Below are 21148 nucleotides of genomic sequence, written 5' to 3'. Positions count from 1 at the left end.
TGAAGGAAAATAAGAGAGAAATTCCAAAAACTATCTACAAAGAATAAACTGGCAAAATTGACGTTCTTACAGACCTCGCAAAAAGAGATACAATCGTGGACATAACTGCTGTCCGACTACTCATTTCCCCATGCTGAGTCCCCCCTCCCCCACTTTCAATGTTTGAGGGATGAAATTTGCAAGTTCCACTGACTCCAAATTAACACTGAAGATGGAGGGGGTGGACAAATAGTTATTTATTTTAATGTTTCTCAAAATTTTCCGGCGAGAAAGTCGATTTTGTGTATCTCTTTAATTTAATCGAATATTTCAATTTGGGATCGGTTGGTAGTTTTGGATCCTCAGATCCTAAAGTCGTAAGTCTAGGTTTAGTGTTAAAACTCAGAGTTACAATTCTACCCTTCGAACCTACTTTAGAGCACTTACAAATCGATTGTGGTTTCAAAACTTCCTGGGGAATTTCCTTTTTCTCTCAAATGTTAATGACCTTGATTGTACGATAAATTTCATTGGATGTATTTTCGGACTGAATTTTTCTCCAGTAAGATTTTGGAAAGGAACGAAATCGGTGCTTATCCAAAAACCCGAAAACATTAAAGTTGTCTGTAAGTCGGAAGCCCATTAGGGCCATTTAAATTCTTTAGATTCTTAGCGAGGAAAATATAAAAATGACGACAAAACTTAGAGCAAGATTAGACTTCTTTTGCTTTGGCAACGGAACCGAAATTTCGACAACGAAACTGAATAAGTCTCAGGGTATCGATTTCATATTTGATTACGTCATGGATAGTCCATACTATATCTCATACCAAAGTAGGGTACACTACATGTGTCAACAGGCTAACAGTCAATGTAGCCTACAAAAGAGTATACAGTCAAGCCTACCATCTTTGGATAATAGACCTTACCGGAGTTTTTGATTTTTCTAAAAATGCAATGCATTGTGGGATTGTTTTGAGTGTATTACAATAGAACTCGAGGAATTCCTAAAAGATTTCTAATGTAATACACTCGAAACAATACCACAATGCATCGCTTTTTTAGAAAAATCAAAAACTCCGATTAGGTCTATTGGTTTATAACAACCATAGATTTATAAAGCCCGAAGGGCTAGATGGCGTACTTTTGCTGAAAAAGTGTGCTGTGGTTAGGTAGAAAATCCTTCCTAGGTCACGTGACATTACAATAGAATTTTAGCGCTTGACCAATCAAAAGCTTCGCGGGTTTTCGAAAACAAAAGCAACAAAATTTTTTTCGATATTCACTTTCTTTTTGCCATCTTTTAGTGTCGTCCGTAATGAGAGAAATAGATAATATTCCGTACATAAAATAAATGTTTTCAAGTTTGAGTAGATTTACTCTGACAGGATGAATTCTTGGCCAAGTTGTTCCATAATAGACCACTGTCGTTTCAACGTTCACCTAACGTTAAATGGACGTTGTGAATATTAAATTGACGTTGAAAGAACGTTGTGTGCCAGCTGGGGACATTTGAATTCATTGAAAGGGGTGTTTTTCATTTGGTTCAGTCGCGATCCAGATCCACTGCAGTTGTAATAAATCAGGGAAAGGGCTCATATGACCCTGTCTCTGTGATCCGGAGGGAATCTTTTTAACTAGAGGGTGGAGTGATTTGCTGCCATTTACTTAGAATGGCAATCCTTTTGCATGGAATGGTTAAGGATATGATCATTTATGTTATAATCCATAAAATTAATTGGGAATTCTTTATCCGTGGATGTCTCTCTTGCAAGAAAATTAATTGAGGACTGTAGTTAACCGTCTTTTTCATGATTCCCTCTCTTGCACTAAGATTCCTCTGCCACTTTTCTACTGGAAAATGAGCAGAAATCTGGGAACTTGAGAAGTAAGCTTTGGAAAGTTAGGTAGTTTCCTAATCAGTAAACACAAGATTTCGATCTCATGCCAGCTATCCCGGGGAAAAAAAGCGGAAAAATCATTGAAAAATGACGAGAATCTTGGTGTGAGAATAGGAGTCTTATGCAAAACGACTGTACGTGACTATACTATGGATTACAAAATAAGTTAAAGCTTTGGTCTGTATGCTGGAAGATACACAAGATTGTCTCATATATCTATTCCGTTTTTTTATCTATTTCATTTACTAGTGGCATTTGAACAATAAAAAGACAACTTGAGACCAAAAGACACCACACAATGTTTTTGTTATTCTAAAGTCATACAAAAGAAAAATAGTGACAAACGGAAAAAAACGCTGACAGCGGATCTCAGATCGATTTACATTCAAAAGAAAAAAAGGGGAGAAAAATAGTATTTTTTATGTTTTGATAAAGTTTTTAGGGTCATTTGACTAAAAGAATTTGGGTTGAACATACGCTTTGTCATTTTATGCTCTTTAGTGACTAAAAGAGGATAAAAAATGGAGAGAGCGTTTGGAGTATTACTTTTGGTTATTGGTATTTTTGTTTATGGTTCGAGTTGTGAAAATGCTACCGAGTTTTTAGCTGATTATAATGCTAATGTTGCTCAGAAAGGATATAACTCATCTCAAGCATCTTGGGTAAAAGCTACAAACATTACTACACACAATTCAAAATTAAGTAATGCAGCCAGTAAGGCGTATTCTGATATGGCCAAAAAATATCGCACCAGGGCCAAAGCAGTCAATATGACTGGCGCAACAGCAGATGAGCGCCGGCAATTCAAACTCCTCCTAATGACAATGACGTCTTCTAATGCAAGTGTGGTTGATAGTATTCTTGAAATTGGAAGCAACATGGAAAATATCTATAGTGAAGGCTGTATTCCCTACGATGCTACCATTATGAAAAGCGTTGACCCTAAAGGCAAAACATGCCTTTCATTGGATAATTATTTGAACCCTACATTAGCCAAATCCAGGGACCCTAAAGAACTATTATATATTTGGGAGGAATGGAGAAAAGCGACAGGACCAAAATTAAAATCACTTTACAAGGAGTATGTCCGATTGAACAATATTGGTGCCCATGAAAACAAATTTGCTGACGCAGGAGATTATAAACGTAAACGTTATGAAGTGGACGATCTTAAAGAATCTGCTGAATCATTCTGGAATGAGTTAAAACCATTCTATTTGGAATTACACGCTTTTGTACGACATCGTCTGGCGGAATATTACGAAGGAGAGATCGAAGTAGATGGTCCAATTCCTGCCCACTTACTTGGTAACATGTGGGGACAATCTTGGGAGAATGTTTTTGATATTGTTTCACCGTATAAAAGTAAGCTCATTGTTTTGACTAATAATAATGTTTTACAGATTCCCAGGCCACCGTGCAAGCACATGGGTTTCTAAATCGCTCATACATTGGTTTGGTTTATTACAAATGTTAAGGGCTCTGACCATAATCGTAAAATTGATTTTAGTATCTGAACATGAAAATTATGTTTTAGATTCTTTAACACTTTTAACAAAGAATTGCCTTTATAAATTCCTTTTTAATCAAATCCCTTAAGAGTAATTAAGAACTTAATTGCAAAAATGACGTTATGAACTTTAAAAAGACGTTAATAATATGTTGCATCACCTTCTTTTATAAAAAGTGCTAAGTTTTAATGGGTAATTAACCTTTTTGTTTCGAAGTTTTTTCAAACTGTCCGCAAAGAATTGAACTATTTTAAATTTTGCGGAAAATTTTTCTAAAAAAATGTGTCAAAAGTTATGACTGTTTTTTTGAGCGAAATCCAGATGAAAAATTGATGAAAAACCACTATTTTCAAGATTTCGAGACAAAGAAGCATTTACAAAAATTTTCCGCAAAAATTTTTATTATTCAGTAAAAGATACACCATCTACTGCGAAAAATCTTTCAAAATGTTTTTTCTTCGCCGAAACTAAGCTCTTCAAAGTTGAAATACTCTTCCTCGCAAAAGTCTTCATTTTCTTCTTCATCAAAGTTTTTCAATACAATTTTTGAATTTTCAGATTCAGGAATAGTTTGTCTAACTGAAAATGTATAACATGCCATAGTTTGTTGGTTACATCAGTCAGAAAACACATTTTAAACACGGCAATTATGAAAAATTCACTATGGTCAGAGCCCTTAAGGACTAGACGATGTTATCGTCCGTTAAGATTAGCGCACGGAAAAATAAGGTGCGTGAAGTTAAGGCCGTTATGGATGTAGAGGAAAAATGCGGTGGAAGCGATAATAGTAGCTACTCCCCCAAAAAATCTCCCGTCTTCACGTTTGTTCCTCTTAGATGAAACTCGGCATAGTCTCTATGTTTTGAGGATTTATTATTCAATTTTTAAAAGTGAAAGTTTTCCGTGTCTAAAATCCTTTGGGAAAGATGACCACCCAAACGGTAACACAACGTCAAAACAACATCCATGTGACATTCATAACGTTCAAATAACGTTATTTGAACGTTAAAACAACGTTGTGTGCCAGCTGGGCAAGAATGGAAATTATACTTCCTAAATGGAATCTAAAAGGAGGACGTTAGTCTCCTGAGTCGCATCTGAAGGGAAAAACACTTTGGTGTCTTTACACTAACTGTTGACGCGTAAAACGTGGGAAAAATATCCCTTTAGGGTGTTAACCTACCAAGTTTATCTCTTATTAATCTTCTTGTCATTGAATGGGAGCAACATGGAATTTCTAAGATTAAGTAATCTGTGTATTTTGATATCTGGATTCTAATCGGGTTTTAGATCCTTTAATGACTTTTAGATCCGATTTTTAGCTTTTTCAAAATAAATAAGCTTATTTTTCAAACACTTTTTTCTCTTTCGCGATAAATATTCAAATATAAAACTATTTACGCATGACAAATTCTAGTGCTCAATAAGTTTACATCATCCGGAGAAAATGCGATCAGGGAGGTATTGGCTAGTCTGCAGGGGGGATTCCAACCTTACTGATCGATGATACGATTTGTTGAGGAAAAGAAAGGTACCCTGTTCAGCAATTTTTTAAGCCTGCAGATGTTCTTAACTCTTTTAGTTTTAAGCCTAAAAATGTTCTCGCCATGTTCTTATTTTCACAATTTTTTGATTATTTTTCTCCATGTTCCTAAGAAATGAGGGTGTTTTAGAGTCCCCAAAGTCTTAAAATGTTCTTAACTTGTTCTTAATATTTTGGCCATCGAAGCTTTATGTTCTTATATATATTGTCTTTGTGAAAAAACGTGTATCTCTGCATAAGTATTTAAGTGCAGTACACGTTTTTTTTATATAAGGAATACGTTTATAAGGAACTCGAGGCTGAAAATGGTTAAAAAAATAAGGAATTGTTTAGGAACTGCTGAGAATAAGAAAACAAGTTTTGAGGAACAGTAAGAGATATGGTTATCCAAACTTAGCAGCTATGTAAAAAAGGAACTGGATAAGGAACTTTGAGGCTGAAATTCTCTGTAAAAATAAGGAACTCCAGGCTCAGAGCAAAGTTAAGGTTCCTTATAAAAAAAAACGTGGTCTAGTCTGGAGCTGAGAATCTTTTGATTTATGTGTTGTCAAAGTTACTAGTAATAAAATTCCACGCCCTAGACGGCGTTGGAGAGTCCCTCCTAACGAGGTTGGAAGATCTCTTGAAACAGTATCCCATTTACTTTTAAAAACAGCATCTTTCAGAATATAAGAGGAGAATCTTGACTTGAAAAATGAAAACCTCAATTTATAAATATTTGTCCCTCTTCTGAGTTACACGTTTCTTTTATAAAAACAAACTATATAAGAACACAAGGCTTCGATGGCCAAAATATTAAAAACAGAACACTTTAAAATTATCATGGCTTTACCGACTCTAAAACTCCAAATTTCCTAGAAGATTGCAGAAATATACTCACAAATTAGCTGAACATAAGAGCGTTTCAAAACATTTTAGCCTTATTATTAAAATTCAAAAAGTTGAGAACGTTCAAAAATTTGGAATGTTCTTATAAAAAAACGTGTATGATGCTTTATAATGCTAAACGAGGTGCGAAGAAAATCTGTCATCAAAAATTCAACTTTTAAATGTTAGAAAAAATTGTCACGAAAAATAGACCTTACGTGGGACTCGTTTTTTTGAAAAAAGTGACCCTGAATGGAACTGAAATTCCAACATGTTCTCAAATTTCTTTTGACTATTTTTAAATCCTTTCTATTTTGATATATTCTCGACCCTACCGGGACCCTAGAACCTAAGTGAAAAAAGGTACCCTGACCAGTGGCACATGCACATACCCCCGGGGGGGTACTACCCTTGTCGACCGACGGGGGTGCTCCGCTGAGGTTCAAAAAATGGACCCTACGTGGGACTCGAAATTAGCGAAAAAAGTAAAAAAGTGACCCTGAATGGGACTGAAATTCCAAAATTTTCTACATTTTCCCCAAATTTTCCAAAAATAGGCACCCTACGAGGGACTGATTTTTCTATTTTGGTGTTTTTGCGACCCTACCTGGGACTTGTGGGGGTTAAAAAAGGTACCCTGACCAGCGGAGCATCCCCGTAACCCATCTTGCCCTAGTACCCCCCCCCCCCCCCCCGGGCACATACCCCTTTTTGCTCAAGCATCAAACACATGACTTTTACGTGATTTCTTTAGACTTCCACACAATTTGCTTTGTTTTTTCTCAATCTAAATGTCAAATATTTGCGCAAACATATTGTCCAGACACAACATTGCGTGTGAGAATGTCAATAATTGTTCACTTTGGTGCATATTTTTCAAGCTTTGAAACACTTATATACTGTATATGTATGTAATTCACCAAAAAATACGGTAAACGATCAAATTTCAACAACAAGAAAATTTCTGCGGATAACTGTTACTAGATTTTAAGGTGACGAACTTGTACACGTTTCTTTTATAAGAACAAACTATATAAGAACATAAGGCTTCGATGCCCAAAATGTTAAAAACAAGTTAAGAACCTTTTAAGGATTCGCGGACTCTAAAACTCACAATTTCTTAGGAAAATTGACAAAAATACTCAAAAAGTGGTGAAAATAAGAACATGTTAATAACATTTTAAGGCTTGTAGCTCAAGATTTCAAGAACATTCAAAGGCTTCAAAAATTTTGGATGTTTTTATAGAAAAAAAAAACGTGTAAGAGATGAAAAAAAATAAATCAACCCTTGGTAGAAAATATCTTCTTAACCGTTTTTAGGACCAAATTTTGTTTTTTTTTCGTGATTTCGGGAGGCTACAAAGAGAGACTCTTACCACTTGCAAAATCGTGGCTCTGTTGTCAAGAGCATATCGAAAAAAATCAAGATTTAAAACTACCCAACTAAAGTCATCAGTTATCTTTTGTATAAATCATGTGACAAATTTCTCGAGTTCAGAAAATTGTAATCTGAGAACCCACAAAATATTGGCGAGACGGTGATGAAAATTCGTGTAAATCTTTTGTCTAGAAAAATTTGAACTTTCAATTTCGAAACCATATTTTCCCAAAAACGATTTTTCGGAGCGTTTTTTTCTTGTTTTTTGCACCTTAATCACATCAAGTTATTTTGAGAGAAAGATCCTACTTTACGTCAAACATCCCGTCGACCAGCAGTCATGCTACAACTTACATTCAAAAAAACGCAATGTTTACAGTCTTTGGGTGTTTTCTGTCTGTCAATAAAAGCAGTTCTTAGAAAAGTTCATATCCGATTTAGTTTTGAAAACTCTAGATTATTACACCCCTGTGTCACGGACCCGTTGGGACCCCAGCCCCACTGGAAAATTTGGCCAAAATCTCGTCCCCGGTGGGAAATTGACTTTGATTTCACCCTACTCAAAATTAAATGTTCAAAAATTGCACTCTAAAACCTTGAAAAAAATGAATTGCTATCCCCATTGAGATTTCAATAGGAATTTTTATCCCCACTGAGGAAAAAAGTTATACCGAGGCTGTGAGACATGGGTATTCTTAGAATCAGGATACAAACATAATATTCCAAATAATCTACTCATTAAAAAGACATTATTCAAATTCAAAATTTAGAATTTGAAAAAAAACCCCCACGAAGACAAGAGAAATTTTCCAGCCAAGAATAAAACAGTCAGTGTTTATCTAGAGGTGTAATTTGATGCCTTAAATTTTACTCGTATTATGAAACTTAAAACCGCAAGTAAAATAGTGACTGCTTGTAAACTGTCTCTGAAATATTTTAATGGGCGTGAAAAGTCAATATCCCTTTTGGCGAGAGTAGATTTCTAAAATTAGAGTTAATCTTGTTGAGGATTACTTAGACGATCCTATCGTCTGCACAAGATCACTGAAAAGGAAATAGTTTAGCAGGCGGGGTAAATTTGAAAACGGTGGCTAGTGCGGGGAACGGAGTAGGCAGTGGCGGAGGTGTTTACAGTGTTTGTTCCAAACTCTACCACCACAATTTTTGCCGTAAACCGTCCTCACGCCTTCCCGCGTTTATTAGCCCTCTTACGGACGATAGCATCGTCTAAGGATTAAAGTCTGTCCAGATATAATTGGCAGTGGAAACAAGAATGCCTGTAACTTTTGATAGTCAAATATAAATATGGAAATTTATTTTGCTTGTTTTAGAGAATCAAAAGCGCTATATTTGAATGTCTTTGTGGTTGAAAAATTCGCGATTTTTAGCGGTTAATTTTGCGATTGTAAAAATTGAGCTTTTTTTCTACTTATGCTATAACGTTCATTTTTACACCGGTGGTAGTTCAACCTTAGGTTAAGAAGTTTGTTAAATTTTAAGGCAAACAGAAAAGTCCTTCGGAAGATATGGGACCCGAAATTACCCTTGGTAGCACTTTTCTGTGAAATATCAAATCTCCAACCTATTACTAAAAACGGGGGTAGTGATATGATTGATAAAACAGTTTTTCGATCATAACACATTTTACGATCTCTTTAATGACCTCATAGCGAATCTGTGTTTAGTGTTTTGGGAATTAGCAAAGTTCTTCAATGACTTAAAAAATAAAAAAGGCAATAATAAGTTCATGCTTATCTTTTCAATAAATAAATTATACTGTGATTTCACTTCGTTTCGAAATAATCAATGATACCAATAATACCAATGCACCAACACTTAACATTTTCTAACTTTTAATTGCACTGTTCAAAAAAGATAACATTTCCCCCGTTTTTAGTAATAAGTTGGAGATTTGATATTTCACAGAAAAGTGCTACCAAGGGGTATTTCGGATCCCATATCTTCCGAAGGACTTTTCTGTTTGCCTTAAAATTTAACAAACTTCTTAACCTAAGGTTGAACTACCACTGGTGTAAAAATGAACGTTATAGCATAAGTAGAAAAAAAGCTCAATTTTTACAATCGCAAATTTAACCGCTAAAAATCGCGAATTTTTCAACCACAAAGACATTCAAATATAGCGCTTTTGATTCTCTAAAACAAGCAAAATAAATTTCCATATTTATATTTGACTATCAAAAGTTACAGGCATTCTTGTTTCCACTGCCAATTATATCTGGACAGACTTTAATATACTCCATCTAAGCTATTTAAACTTTTTATTTTAAAGTTTCAACCATTTTTTCCTATTTTCAACTTTTCAATGTTCATGAGATCATAAGTGACTGAAACTTAATTAGGTAAAACAAAAGTTATACCAACCAGAGTCTTACGAGACTGTTCATCTAACGTTTCCAGACCATCTAAAAAGAACGACAAATAACTATTAACTGTTCAAATACTTTGAGTAGAGTAATATTTTTAAACTATAAAGAGTGCTTAATAAATATTTGTGGTATAAAAAAGGAATTTCCCAAGAAAAGAGAATTTCCTTAGATTCATTTAACTCTCCAGGGATAAGAAAAAGACAAACTGACATTTCCAAATGAGTAATCAGATCAAAATAACTCCGGAAAAGTCTTTTTGACGATGATAAAACAATAGAGAGACCGTAAGATAAGAATGCTACCGTTAAGCGGGACTAAAATACTGAAAAACGCGCGCAAAACTATGAGATGTTTGCCCAACTTCCTTATGCGTGAAGCTACGAATGCCATCCTCAGAATCTTTAGGCTTCCTCCGGTGGCAAAAAGCGATAAAAAGAACGACAAATTTCTAAAGAACGACATATATCATATTTCGCCATCCATAACCCCGACCGAAAGATTGCAGACTCAACCCTCTTTGTTTATCACGGGAATTAACTGTTTGTGGTTTAAAAGAACGGCTAATTACGCATGCATATAAGTCTGCTCTATTTGGGTGAGCTGGAAACATTACATGAACTAACTCTTACCCCAAAACCTCTTTTGCATTTAGATCCCGAAGTATACAAAATGTATCATTCATTCCCTATTTTATTCCCACACCACACTTCTTTTTTTAAGATGAACCAAAATTGGACATTACACCAGCCTTACAAAAAGATTATGACGTCGATAAAATGTTCAAAACTGCCGAAGAATTTTTCACCTCTATTGGATGGCAAAAGCTACCAAAACAGTTCTGGACCAAATCAATGCTGGTCAAACCTGAAGGACGTAATGTGACATGCCATGCATCTGCTTGGGATTTTGGAGTTCGTAATGGACCTGATAATGAGCCAGATGTTCGGTATGTTGAACACCCTATCTTTAAACTCGTCCCCAGTCCCTCAGTTTACTTTTTAAGGACCTATCAATAAAATCGAAAAGAAAGTTGTTAAGTTACCTATAGACATTTTCGTAAATTACGTCATGAGCAATAATGCTTACCTCGTTTTCAATATAATGTTATGGTAATTGATTCCCAGATTAGCTTACCATATAACCTCTTTTACAAACTCAAAAAACTTTTAAAACTACTTTAAACTACATCAAAACATCAGCAACATTTATAAAGGCCCTTTTCAGCGACCTTTTTTATTTAGAAATGAACCTGTGTTTTCATTTTAATTTGTCTTTGCTTATTTTTTTTTGCACTGTCAGCTTTTCTATAAATTATTAAAAAAATTGAAAACCCCCCGAACATTCTGCTCAGTGACTCGGCACGAATCGACCAATTAGATGCATGCACTCGCATATGCAGGGACAAATATCCCTGTTAGTTGGGCCAGACCGTAAACAAGAGACAAGATTATAAAAAATTAGACGGTGAAATAGTTTACCGTCTGAATATCCAGGCTATTCTAATTCCAAGAATTTCAAATCTAGCCTCTTCAGGGCTTTGAAATCCTATGATCCAGTATTTACAAAAAGAGGAGAGAAGCAATAAAGGTATTTGTTGTTTGTATTAACATGGCGAGTCAACAGTATGCAAAATAATTTAGTACCCGCGCTTTAAAAAGTGCATTAAGAGCATGTAATCATTTTATTGAATTCCATAAAGGTTTGATTGCAGGAGTGCAAAATATGGCTGCAACAAATGGTAAAAGAAAAGTTGGATTTGTGTATGATGAAAAATTTCTTTTGCATGCACAACCTGATGGCAAAGATCATCCAGAGGTTCCTGTCCGAGTGTCCGCGCCTTATAACACCCTTAAGGAGAGAGGTGTACTTGAAAAGCTACACATGATTGAATCTCGGAAAGTAACAGTTGAAGAATTGTATCAAATCCATGATAAAGAATATGTGTCTGATCTTCAAAAAATGAAGAAGGGAGATAACCATTTCTTTGCTGATTTTGATAAAGTTGTTTTACCAACTTATCACCATATCTTTGATGATGAAACACACTTCACATATTTCAACGAAGCAACTTATGAAACCGCTTTACTGGCGGCTGGATCAGCTCTTCAGCTAACAGAATCTGTCATCAATGGTTCAGTAGATACAGGATTTGCGTTGATTCGACCACCAGAACACATAATGCAGATTCAACTAAAGCTGCTGGATTCTGTTATTTCAATAATGTGGCAATTGCAGCTCGATTTGCACAATCGCAAGGCGTTAAGAAGATCTTTATTGTTGATTGGGATGTTCATCACGGGAACGGCACACAGGATGCTTTTTATGAGGAAAACGAAATATTGTATCTCTCCTTGCATCGATATGAGACTTACCCTGGCTTAGAAAAAGCAAAGGCGGATCGTATTGGGAAGGGCGTTGGTGAAGGTTACAATGTCAATATCGCTTGGGGCGGAGATCAAAAGATGGGCGAAACTGAGTATAAGTATGCGTTTGAGGAGCTTGTTTTACCGATTGCTCAAAAATTTCAACCAGAGTTGATTCTGGTTTCATGTGGCTTTGATGCAGCCCGAGGTGACCCGCTTGGTGAATATGACGTCACCATAAATACGTATTCTTACATGACGTCAAAATTGCTGCCGATTGCAAAAACAGCTATTTATTTTGAAGGCGGTTATCTGGTTGAGAATCTGTGCGAAGGTACCTATGCTGTGATTACCACTTTGCTAGGAGATAAAGTACCAGATGAGATTACAGGGTTGCCAAGTGATGAAGGCAAAAAATACGTGGCCGAGTGTAAAGACTTCATTAAGAAATATTGGTTTTAGAAGAAAAGACTTTTATTGAGTCAATTTGATATCTTACCTCTATGAGACTGTTCACCTAACGTTTCCAGACCATCTAAAAAAGAAGACAAATAACTATTAAATGGCGACAAAAAGAGCGACAAAAAGAACGACAAACCCTAACCCTAGCCCTAACTATCAAAGAATGACATATTTCGCCGTGACTACCACCGCTACATATTCATTAAATTACGCATATGTATAAGTCTCTATTATTTTCCTAATATTGTTTCGATTTTTAAAATTACGAAGGAATTTTTAAAAGATTTTGAAATTTCAACTATCACAAAAACTGTTTTTGAAATCCCACCATTTTTGAAAACGTTTTTCGTTTCAAACTCTTTTGAAAGTATCGAGTACCTGTTAACAAATAACTGCTATAAAATACTAACTTATACCAGGGATATGTTATAGCGTAGCTGGATAACGCACATTTGAAAAAGCCTTGTTCTATCTCTGTCCCTGACATTAAAATTTGATATGAAATTAAACTTTTTTAATAACAAATTCGTGAAATTTGGATTTCTTTTTAGCCAATGATTCTGCTGCTGCATTTATTGTTCACGATTAAAAACTTTTAATTATCAAAACATTGGTGAATGACAATTTAAAAAAATGAAAAACATTGTTTTCATTAGTAAAGTTATAAGAAATTTCTTCTGTAAGATTATAAATAGCTCTTTTTCATTTGAAATACCGCGCTATACAAACAACGCGGGGTGCCTCACTTTCTAACTGATCTAACTGATTTTCAGATAGCAAGTCGGTATGTCTGATTATGGAAAAAATTTCAAGTCAATTGAAACAATATTTGTCAAAATAATTACATCCGAAATTTTTAAAGAGAAATCATGAAAGCTTCTCAAATTCATAACACACGCTGATAAAATTAGATTTCATTTACCAAGCAGCTTTTGGGGTATCTTTTGCAAATATTATTTTGATGAAAAGCGGGAACATAATAGCAAAATATGTGCAAACGTACTGCATGAATACTTTGTCTGCTTCATTTTTCTTATAAAAACAGAACACTCTAGGGGACAGAGATGGATTTCTATTATGAACAGTTTACAATAGAAAAGACAAAGAAGCAATCTGCTAAAGAATTCTCGTTCTTCATCCAGCTACGCTATAACATATCCCTGCTTATACGTTGAATATTGAGCTATCTAACTTTATAGGAATACACGCTTCTTTTTTATAAGAAGGGTGTTTTTTTCATTATATGATGAGCTTTTTGGGGAAAATATTCACCTAAACCCCTCGAAACTATTTTGAGAAAAAAAAGTGGACGGTGTCACGTTAGGTACATGGGCTACAATGGTACAAACCATAGCTAGTATGGAACAGCTGAAGAAATCGTGTCTTTTGATTTATCTATCCACAGACACGCGTTTCGTCCATCCCAAAACTCATCAGTACGGCTCGAGTAAGCGAGCATAGACTAATGTTGTCACCGGAGTGCTCAAAACACTAAGTGTTGAGCTTCGCAAAATCGTTTGTGGTGAACGGAGAAGCCATTTGATTTAAGTCATTTGATTCATTGACCTTTTGCACAGGCCATAACTTACCTTAGTATGTACATGGGTAACATTGATAGCCAGTCAAATATTGAAATTGTTCTTGTTTCTTATTCTTCAGAGTGAAGATGTGTACCAAAATTGACCAAGATGATTTCATTACTGTTCATCACGAGCTTGGTCATATTTACTATGATTTGTTATACTGGAACCAATCAAATGTTTATCGTGATGGAGCAAACCCAGGGTTCCATGAGGCTGTAGGTGATGTCCTTGCATTGTCTGTTCAAACACCAACACATTTGAAGAAAATTGGACTCCTTCAGAATGTCTCCACTACTAAAGGTAGGATTGTTTGATGCTGCAATAGCGTTGATCTGATAGGAATTACACCTTGTTGAATATTGAATGCTAATCGCCGTCAAATGTTTCAAAAAAACCTGTTACACCAGATACAAACCTAGAACCAATGGGAAAAATTTGACACAATTTTTAATCCGAACTTTCTGAACACTTGATGTAGGCACGCGAAAGCTCTGGTGTTCTGGAAAATATTATGAATTAGGAGGGGGTTTTAAATTCAGAATTTTACCTGACTCATTAAATTAATCTTATGAATATATGAATGATTAGGGCAGGTTAACCGCGATTATGAAAAGTAGAACAGCAAGGTGCTAATGCAAGTCTATACAATAACGTTTATTGTCTTTTTTCTTTCTCCCTTTCAGAGGCTGACATCAATTTCTTGCTCAAAGTTGCTATGGAGCGTATTGCATTCTTACCGTTTGGTTATCTGATGGACCAATGGATGTGGAATGTGTACAGTGGTCAAATCAAATATGAAGATTACAATAAAGCTTGGTGGGAAATGAGATTGAAATACCAAGGATTGAAACCGCCAACCAACAGAAGTGAAAATGATTTTGATCCAGGAGCAAAGTATCACATTCCAGCTGACACACCGTATATCAGGTTTGTTTATTGAAACAAACAAGAATAAATTTTCGTCCAGTCATATTTCTTCAGGAATGCAGATAAGTACACCTTGAGTAAAAATCGTCCGGAATACAAAGGCTGCAAAATTAGAGTCTGAAGACAATCACGCTTTCACCCGAAATTTTTATGTGCTTGCTATATGACATTTATTTCTGATTGATTTGGAATTTATTGACACTGATAAAGTTATCAGCTGTAAGTCGTAAAGCAAGTAACATGGGGAAAAAATATCGTGAACTTATTCGAGTACACATTTGATATAATTTTGCAACCCGTGTATTTGGAAATTAATAAAAGAAATAGGTCAAAGTTTTAGTCCCACCTCGGGTGAAACAAGGCATGTCCCAAATATATTTTGGGTGACGCACCCAGCTTCCCATTATTCATTACCTTTCATATATAGCTCAAAAGAATCGTATCAACGAGAGGATTTCGAAAAGTGCTGGGTCAAAAATTTACATCAAGCCAATCTCAAGATATCGGCCAAAAACTGATTTTGACGTTATAAGATACATCGAAAAAACACGTCAAAAAGACAATTTAAATGACGTCATTATTGAAAAAAAGGCGATAATTCCAATTAACTTACTACAATCAAAGCAAAATTTTGACCAGATGTAAATTAACAATTCTAAAATATTTCATGAAAAAAAAATTTGAAAATTTATGATGACGTCAGCATTTTTTGACGTATTCTAATTTTTCCCGACAACAAATGACGTCATTCAAATTTTCTGAACATTTTTGAACAAATATTTCAGAATCATTAATTTACAACTCCAGTCAAAATTTGGTGTTGATTGCAGTTATCGCTGCTTTTCAATAATGACGCTATTTGAATCTTACTTATGACGTGTTTTTTCGATGTATTTTATAACGTCAAAATCAATTTTTGACCGATATCTTGAGATTGGCTTAATGCAAATTTTTGACCCAGCACTTTTCGAAATCTGCTCGTTGATATGATTCTTTTGAGCTATATATGAACGTTAAGGAATAATTGGAAGCGGTGCGCGTCACGCAAAATATATTTGGGACATGCCTTGTTTCACCCGAGGCTACCCCTAAAAGGAATCACTTCGCTGTAACCTATAGCCTAAATTTGAAAGCTATATTGGTCTGAAGGCCGCTAGCTATGTGACTTTCATTTTTACAATTTAATTTACTTTTACCTGTTTCAGATATTTCTTCGCACACATTCTGCAATTCACTTTCCACAAATATGCTTGTGATGCAGCCAACGTTACTGTTCCTCTTCATCAATGTTCCATCTATCAATCCAAAGAAGCTGGAAAACTCTTAGGGTAAGTTTAAAGGGATACATCTAGTGTTATCGCAATACAATTCCAGTTTAATTCGATCGAATCTCACAAGGATATTTTCCAGAAAAAATTAAATATGGGGATGGAGGATATAAACATTTTTTGGAAATTTACCCCCTCCCCCAACATTGTCACTTTTGACCCCCGGACAGTAAGTCTATATTCAAGATTTCTCCCGTTGTATCATTTTGGAGGGACGAGTATATAATCCTGTGTCAAAGACCCGCTGACACCCCGCCTCATGGAAAATTTAGCTAAAGTTTAAATACCGTAGAATTTCAGCCTCACTGAGAAATTGTCTTTAATTTCAGCAATCAACAATATAGTAAAAAAATGCACTCTAAAATCATCCCCACAGGATTTTTTGAGATGGAGCAATAAAATTTCGATTGAAATTTGTATCACAACTGTGTGAAAAAAGTCCACCGAGGCTGTGAGACAGGGTTGTGAGACAGGGTTGTGAAACAGGGTTGTGAGACAGGGTTGTGAGACAGGGTTGCGAGACAGGGTTGTGAGACAGGGTTGTGAGACAGGGTTGTGAGACAGGGTTGTGAAACAGGCTTGTGAGACAGGGTTGTGAGACAGGGTTGTGAGACAGGGTTGTGAGAGGAAAATCCCAAGGCTTCAAAGATTTTTGATGTTCTTATAAAAAAGTGTACGGAACGGTAAGGTATAATAAAAAATGCTCAATTTCAATTTGATCGCAAAGTAATTGTAATAAATCTTTTTAATTATAGTGACATGCTCACAATGGGCAAGAGCAAACCATGGCCCATCGCTCTTGAAAAAGTGACTGGTTCACAAAAAATCGATGCTGTTGCTATCAAGGAATATTTCAAACCTTTATCTGATTGGTTGAAAGAACAAAGAAAAGAGCATGGATACCCAATCGGTTGGAATGGGGGACAAGCCACTACATCCAAACCGGCTACGACACCAAGTCATGCTGGAAAGATTCAAGGAAGTTTTGTGGCGATTGGACTTTCATTTTTGTCTGTAGTCTTGTTTATGATGAATAGAAAATAAGAGATGTTTTTCTAGAAACATTGATCAATCTTAATGGACATATGTATAATGACCTAACGTTTGGTCTCAGTCTCACTAATGCTTTGCTAGAATATGTGCTGAATATATTTTTCTTTAAAATACATTCTGTTAGAGAATCGCAAACCTTATTTCCGTTATAAATACACTTATTTTGCATACTTTAATCGGATTAAATTTCGCGAGCGAAAATAATCGTGAAATGTTCTGGATATTACTCCACGAGTCAGAAATCTCACGCGTTTTCGCGAGTTTTGATTTCGCGAAAATGGTAGTCTAGCAAGCTAGACGACTAATTCAGACATATTAGAAATAAAGCAAAAAGTAAATTTTAGTCGTCTAGAAACCTTTGTGCACTAACTCCAAACAAAAAAAAAAGTGTCAATATCGCAATTAAAATTTTTTCCCGCTCAAAAAAAGTTCTTGAAAATAAAATGTGTGTGGATTTGTGTGTTAAAAATGTTTCATTTGAATTGATTTTATTTTGAGAGTTTGTTGTTGCTTGATAAATTGTTTTTTTGCTACGCAATTTTCTGCGTAGCTAGGCCCGGTATCTATAAGGCTGGAACACCGGATTCTTCCAGTCGTTTATACAAACTAAATCCCGTATCATCATTTGTGTTTATTATTAGTATTACATGCATTATAAACGACTCCAGTCTACGAAAATGGCAAAAATTCGCGAATCGCCAATTCTAATCTCGAGTTAAATCTACTGAAAAAAACTCAAGCTATTCTACATAATTCTTTTTGATGAAGAAGGAGGAGTTTATTTTCTTGATTTGAGAAAAATTGTGAAGCTTTGAGATTTTACCAACCACTAAAGAGACTAAAGATCAAAGACTAAAGAGTACTCCTATTATGAGACCTGTATATAAGATATATCGAAGAATAGATTTTAGAACCATAATATAGTCAAAAATAGTTGAAAATAGTGTATAATTTCATATCATTGTTACTTTTGAGTTTTCATTTTTCGACGGATTATGAGAGACTTACTACTGATTTTGTATTTTAAAATTGATTACAAATTACTACATGTAAAATTTAACTGAATTATAATTGAGGTAACGATTCGGTAAATACATCAACTACATATCAATCAACAAATTGCCTTTTTATTTGGTCGAATTTAGTGTATCAAACCTATTTTGAGTGTCCTAGAGGCTGTCTCGAATGTATGTGAGCACTTTACTTTATTAACAATTTTTCTGCACCAATTCTTGCTATGTTGAAATGAAAGCTAGAAACCGCGGCCGTTGGGAAGATATCGATCAGTTGTCTACAGCACTTGACCCCGAGAATGTAGGTGAAATTTTAATCAGACCTGACAGATGTAGATTTGCATTTTAAAAAGTATTGAATATTTTCAACGAAATTTTGAACTCCCAAAATCCTTTCCCAGGGATTAGTTTATTACTTTTGATAGATAGGCTAATTTTTTTGGTCCTTGAAGTTGACTCACATTTTCGTTATAACCCCCAGAATGTAGGTTTGGTTTTATGGCTTTAAATTTAACTAGCCATAGCTTTCACTAACTGCCACCCGCTAGCACAAATGCTTGTAAAAACTAATTAATGCAAATTAAGGCTTTTTAATGCTTTATATTTATAACAAAAGTTTTGGAAATGATTTGGAATTGTTAGAATGATTCTTCTCAACAGCATTTTCTTTCAGATATCAATGAATAAGCTAACATAAATGAAACATATATTTTTTTCTAAAAATGTGAATTACTTTTTACAAAGAATAAAATACTATGCTGTAGCATAAGAAATGCTATGAGCCAGAAACATAACGAGCAGGAACCAAGAATTGACAGGTAACAACGTACTTAGGAGTTTTTATCGTGATCCAAAATTGTTTACATTAAATGGATTTACCATTAATCTAGAACATAGTTTGCACCCCCCCTTTTTAATAGGGGGGGGATTCCAACTTTCTGGAGGGCCTTTGTAGGGGGGGTACCGAGATCTGCCGGAAAAACTAGGGGGGATGGGAATGTAGGGGGGGGGGGTCAAATAAAAAAGGGGGGGGACCTGAAGAACTTTCAACAGAACACACACATTTTAGATTAGATTTTAAAATGATCAAGATTAATGAAAAACGCTAGTTATATTCTGTCATTGTTGGCTCGTGACTATAATACTTCATACTCTTTCTTGTTGATAATTTTGCTGGTAGGTGGGAAAGCGAGTTTCCTTCGAAACGGATTTTCTGTAATAAAAAAGGGGGGATAAGATTTCATTACAAAAGGGGGGGATGGGTATATAGGGGGGGATGAAATAAACCTAGGGGGGTTCATACCCCTCTGCAAACTATGTCTAGAAGCTGTAACAGTGTTGTGTAAAGGATGGAAGATGATAGGACGTAACATGGTAATAGTATCAGTAACGAGGCAATATTGATGAGCAGGAAGCATAGGTATTAACAGGAAATAGCGTACATTCAGGACTTTTTCCAACAACATGATAAGGGATCTCATGGACAAAATTGTTTACATTAAAAAGATATGCAAGTTATCTTGCAGTTTAACAGCAATATCGTGTAGAAGGATGGAAAATCATGACGTAACGTGGTAATAGTAGCAGTAACAAGGTAATATTGCGTTGTCAAGGTAAATGAATCCTCATTCATAAAAAGCTTAAAGGGAAAATAAGAAACATGAAATTAGATGATATATGGTGAGTGTACTGAAATTTCCTCAAAACTAGTTTACAAAAGTTTCTTTCAATCTTTGATAATAATTTCCCAAATAGTGCCTGGTAAGGCGGTCGTCCAAAAATTGTTCTATTCGCATCACCTGCCCGCATCATATTTTCTGCTGATTTTCCGGTGCAGAGATGCTGAAAAAAATCCGGGAAAACCAATTTGTTCTTTCAAAGTATAGCTTTTTTCTCAATTGCTCCGATGGCCATCGAAAAATTGTTTTGCTCGCGACACCACCCTCCCCTGAATTACTGACGTGATTTAAAAAAACCTGGGAATTTTTCTGCCCGTCCACCCGCATGCATTTTTAACACCAGTTGCCACGCGAACAGATCATCTTTTTGATGACCGCCTAAGTATCAACAAGAACACAGGTTAAACATAAAAGATTAATAAAACCAAGTCTTATAAAAGTAACAAAGAAAAAAATATTTGTACTTACTGTCGAAGTACCACAACACAGGATCTTTAAGCATTCTTGTTGGGAGTAGAGTATGTTGAATGACGATTGTTGAATTAATTTAGTTACAGTGGAATTTCGTTGCCAATTCAACCACCAACAATAATCAGTTTTGTCCATATTCAATCATTGTTCTACTGTTTGGGTCGAAAATGAATCAATCTGAATGTCTAAGACAGGAGACAGATTGTATAATTTGACTGTCAGCAAATTCACTGATTTATATCTCTTTTTTTTTGAAAAAAGTGAATGCAATTTGACTGCTGGACTATTGCTCGAGAGCTTTCAGGACAACTTTTGAAAATCAAGATGGCCATTACCTGCGTTTGAAAACTTAATCCACAAATTAACGCACGACAGAAAAAAACAAAAAACCCCGAAAGGAAAAATAACGAAAAACGTCCGCCGCGCATTTAGCGAAAGCTATTGCTAGTTTGGTAAGCTATAAACGTTGCCGGATGATTACGGAACACTAATTAACCGGAAGACCGATTACAAAACAAACAAAAATCGAGATTCCTGTCCCATATCCTTGCGTGAAGCTATGTAGGCCACCCTACGCTTCGCAAGCTCGCTACGGGCGGCAATAATAGTAAAATGTTGATATTTTATCAATTGGATTAATTATAACAGCAAATTTTAGAAAAATTTTATGCCAAAACAATATTCTAAAGAGCATTTTCTTATT

At 35.3% G+C, this 21148-nt stretch overlaps 2 protein-coding genes across 2 annotated transcripts; both read left to right on the top strand.

Annotated features, from left to right (window-relative positions):
* Positions 1 to 2284: 2284 nt before the first annotated feature.
* On the top strand, positions 2285 to 17273 carry LOC136801580 (angiotensin-converting enzyme-like). The gene is made up of 6 exons (XM_067058214.1): positions 2285 to 3245; positions 10287 to 10512; positions 14051 to 14274; positions 14658 to 14901; positions 16107 to 16229; positions 16985 to 17273. Exons 1-6 carry the CDS (start codon positions 2402 to 2404, stop codon positions 17271 to 17273), a joined length of 1950 nt encoding a protein of 649 aa, XP_066914315.1. The 5' UTR covers positions 2285 to 2401.
* LOC136801583 (uncharacterized) lies at positions 10523 to 12689 on the top strand. Its single transcript, XM_067058218.1, is given in 2 exon segments — positions 10523 to 11735; positions 11738 to 12689. Coding segments are annotated over 2 exon segments (1101 nt in total). The 5' UTR covers positions 10523 to 11288; the 3' UTR covers positions 12392 to 12689.
* Positions 17274 to 21148: the final 3875 nt, after the last annotated feature.

This window comes from Clytia hemisphaerica, unplaced genomic scaffold, assembly GCF_902728285.1.
Source record: "Clytia hemisphaerica strain Z4C2 unplaced genomic scaffold, Clytia hemisphaerica genome assembly, whole genome shotgun sequence".
NCBI classification, from domain to species: Eukaryota; Metazoa; Cnidaria; class Hydrozoa; order Leptothecata; family Clytiidae; genus Clytia; species Clytia hemisphaerica.
This window is presented reverse-complemented; position numbering and strand designations above follow the sequence as displayed.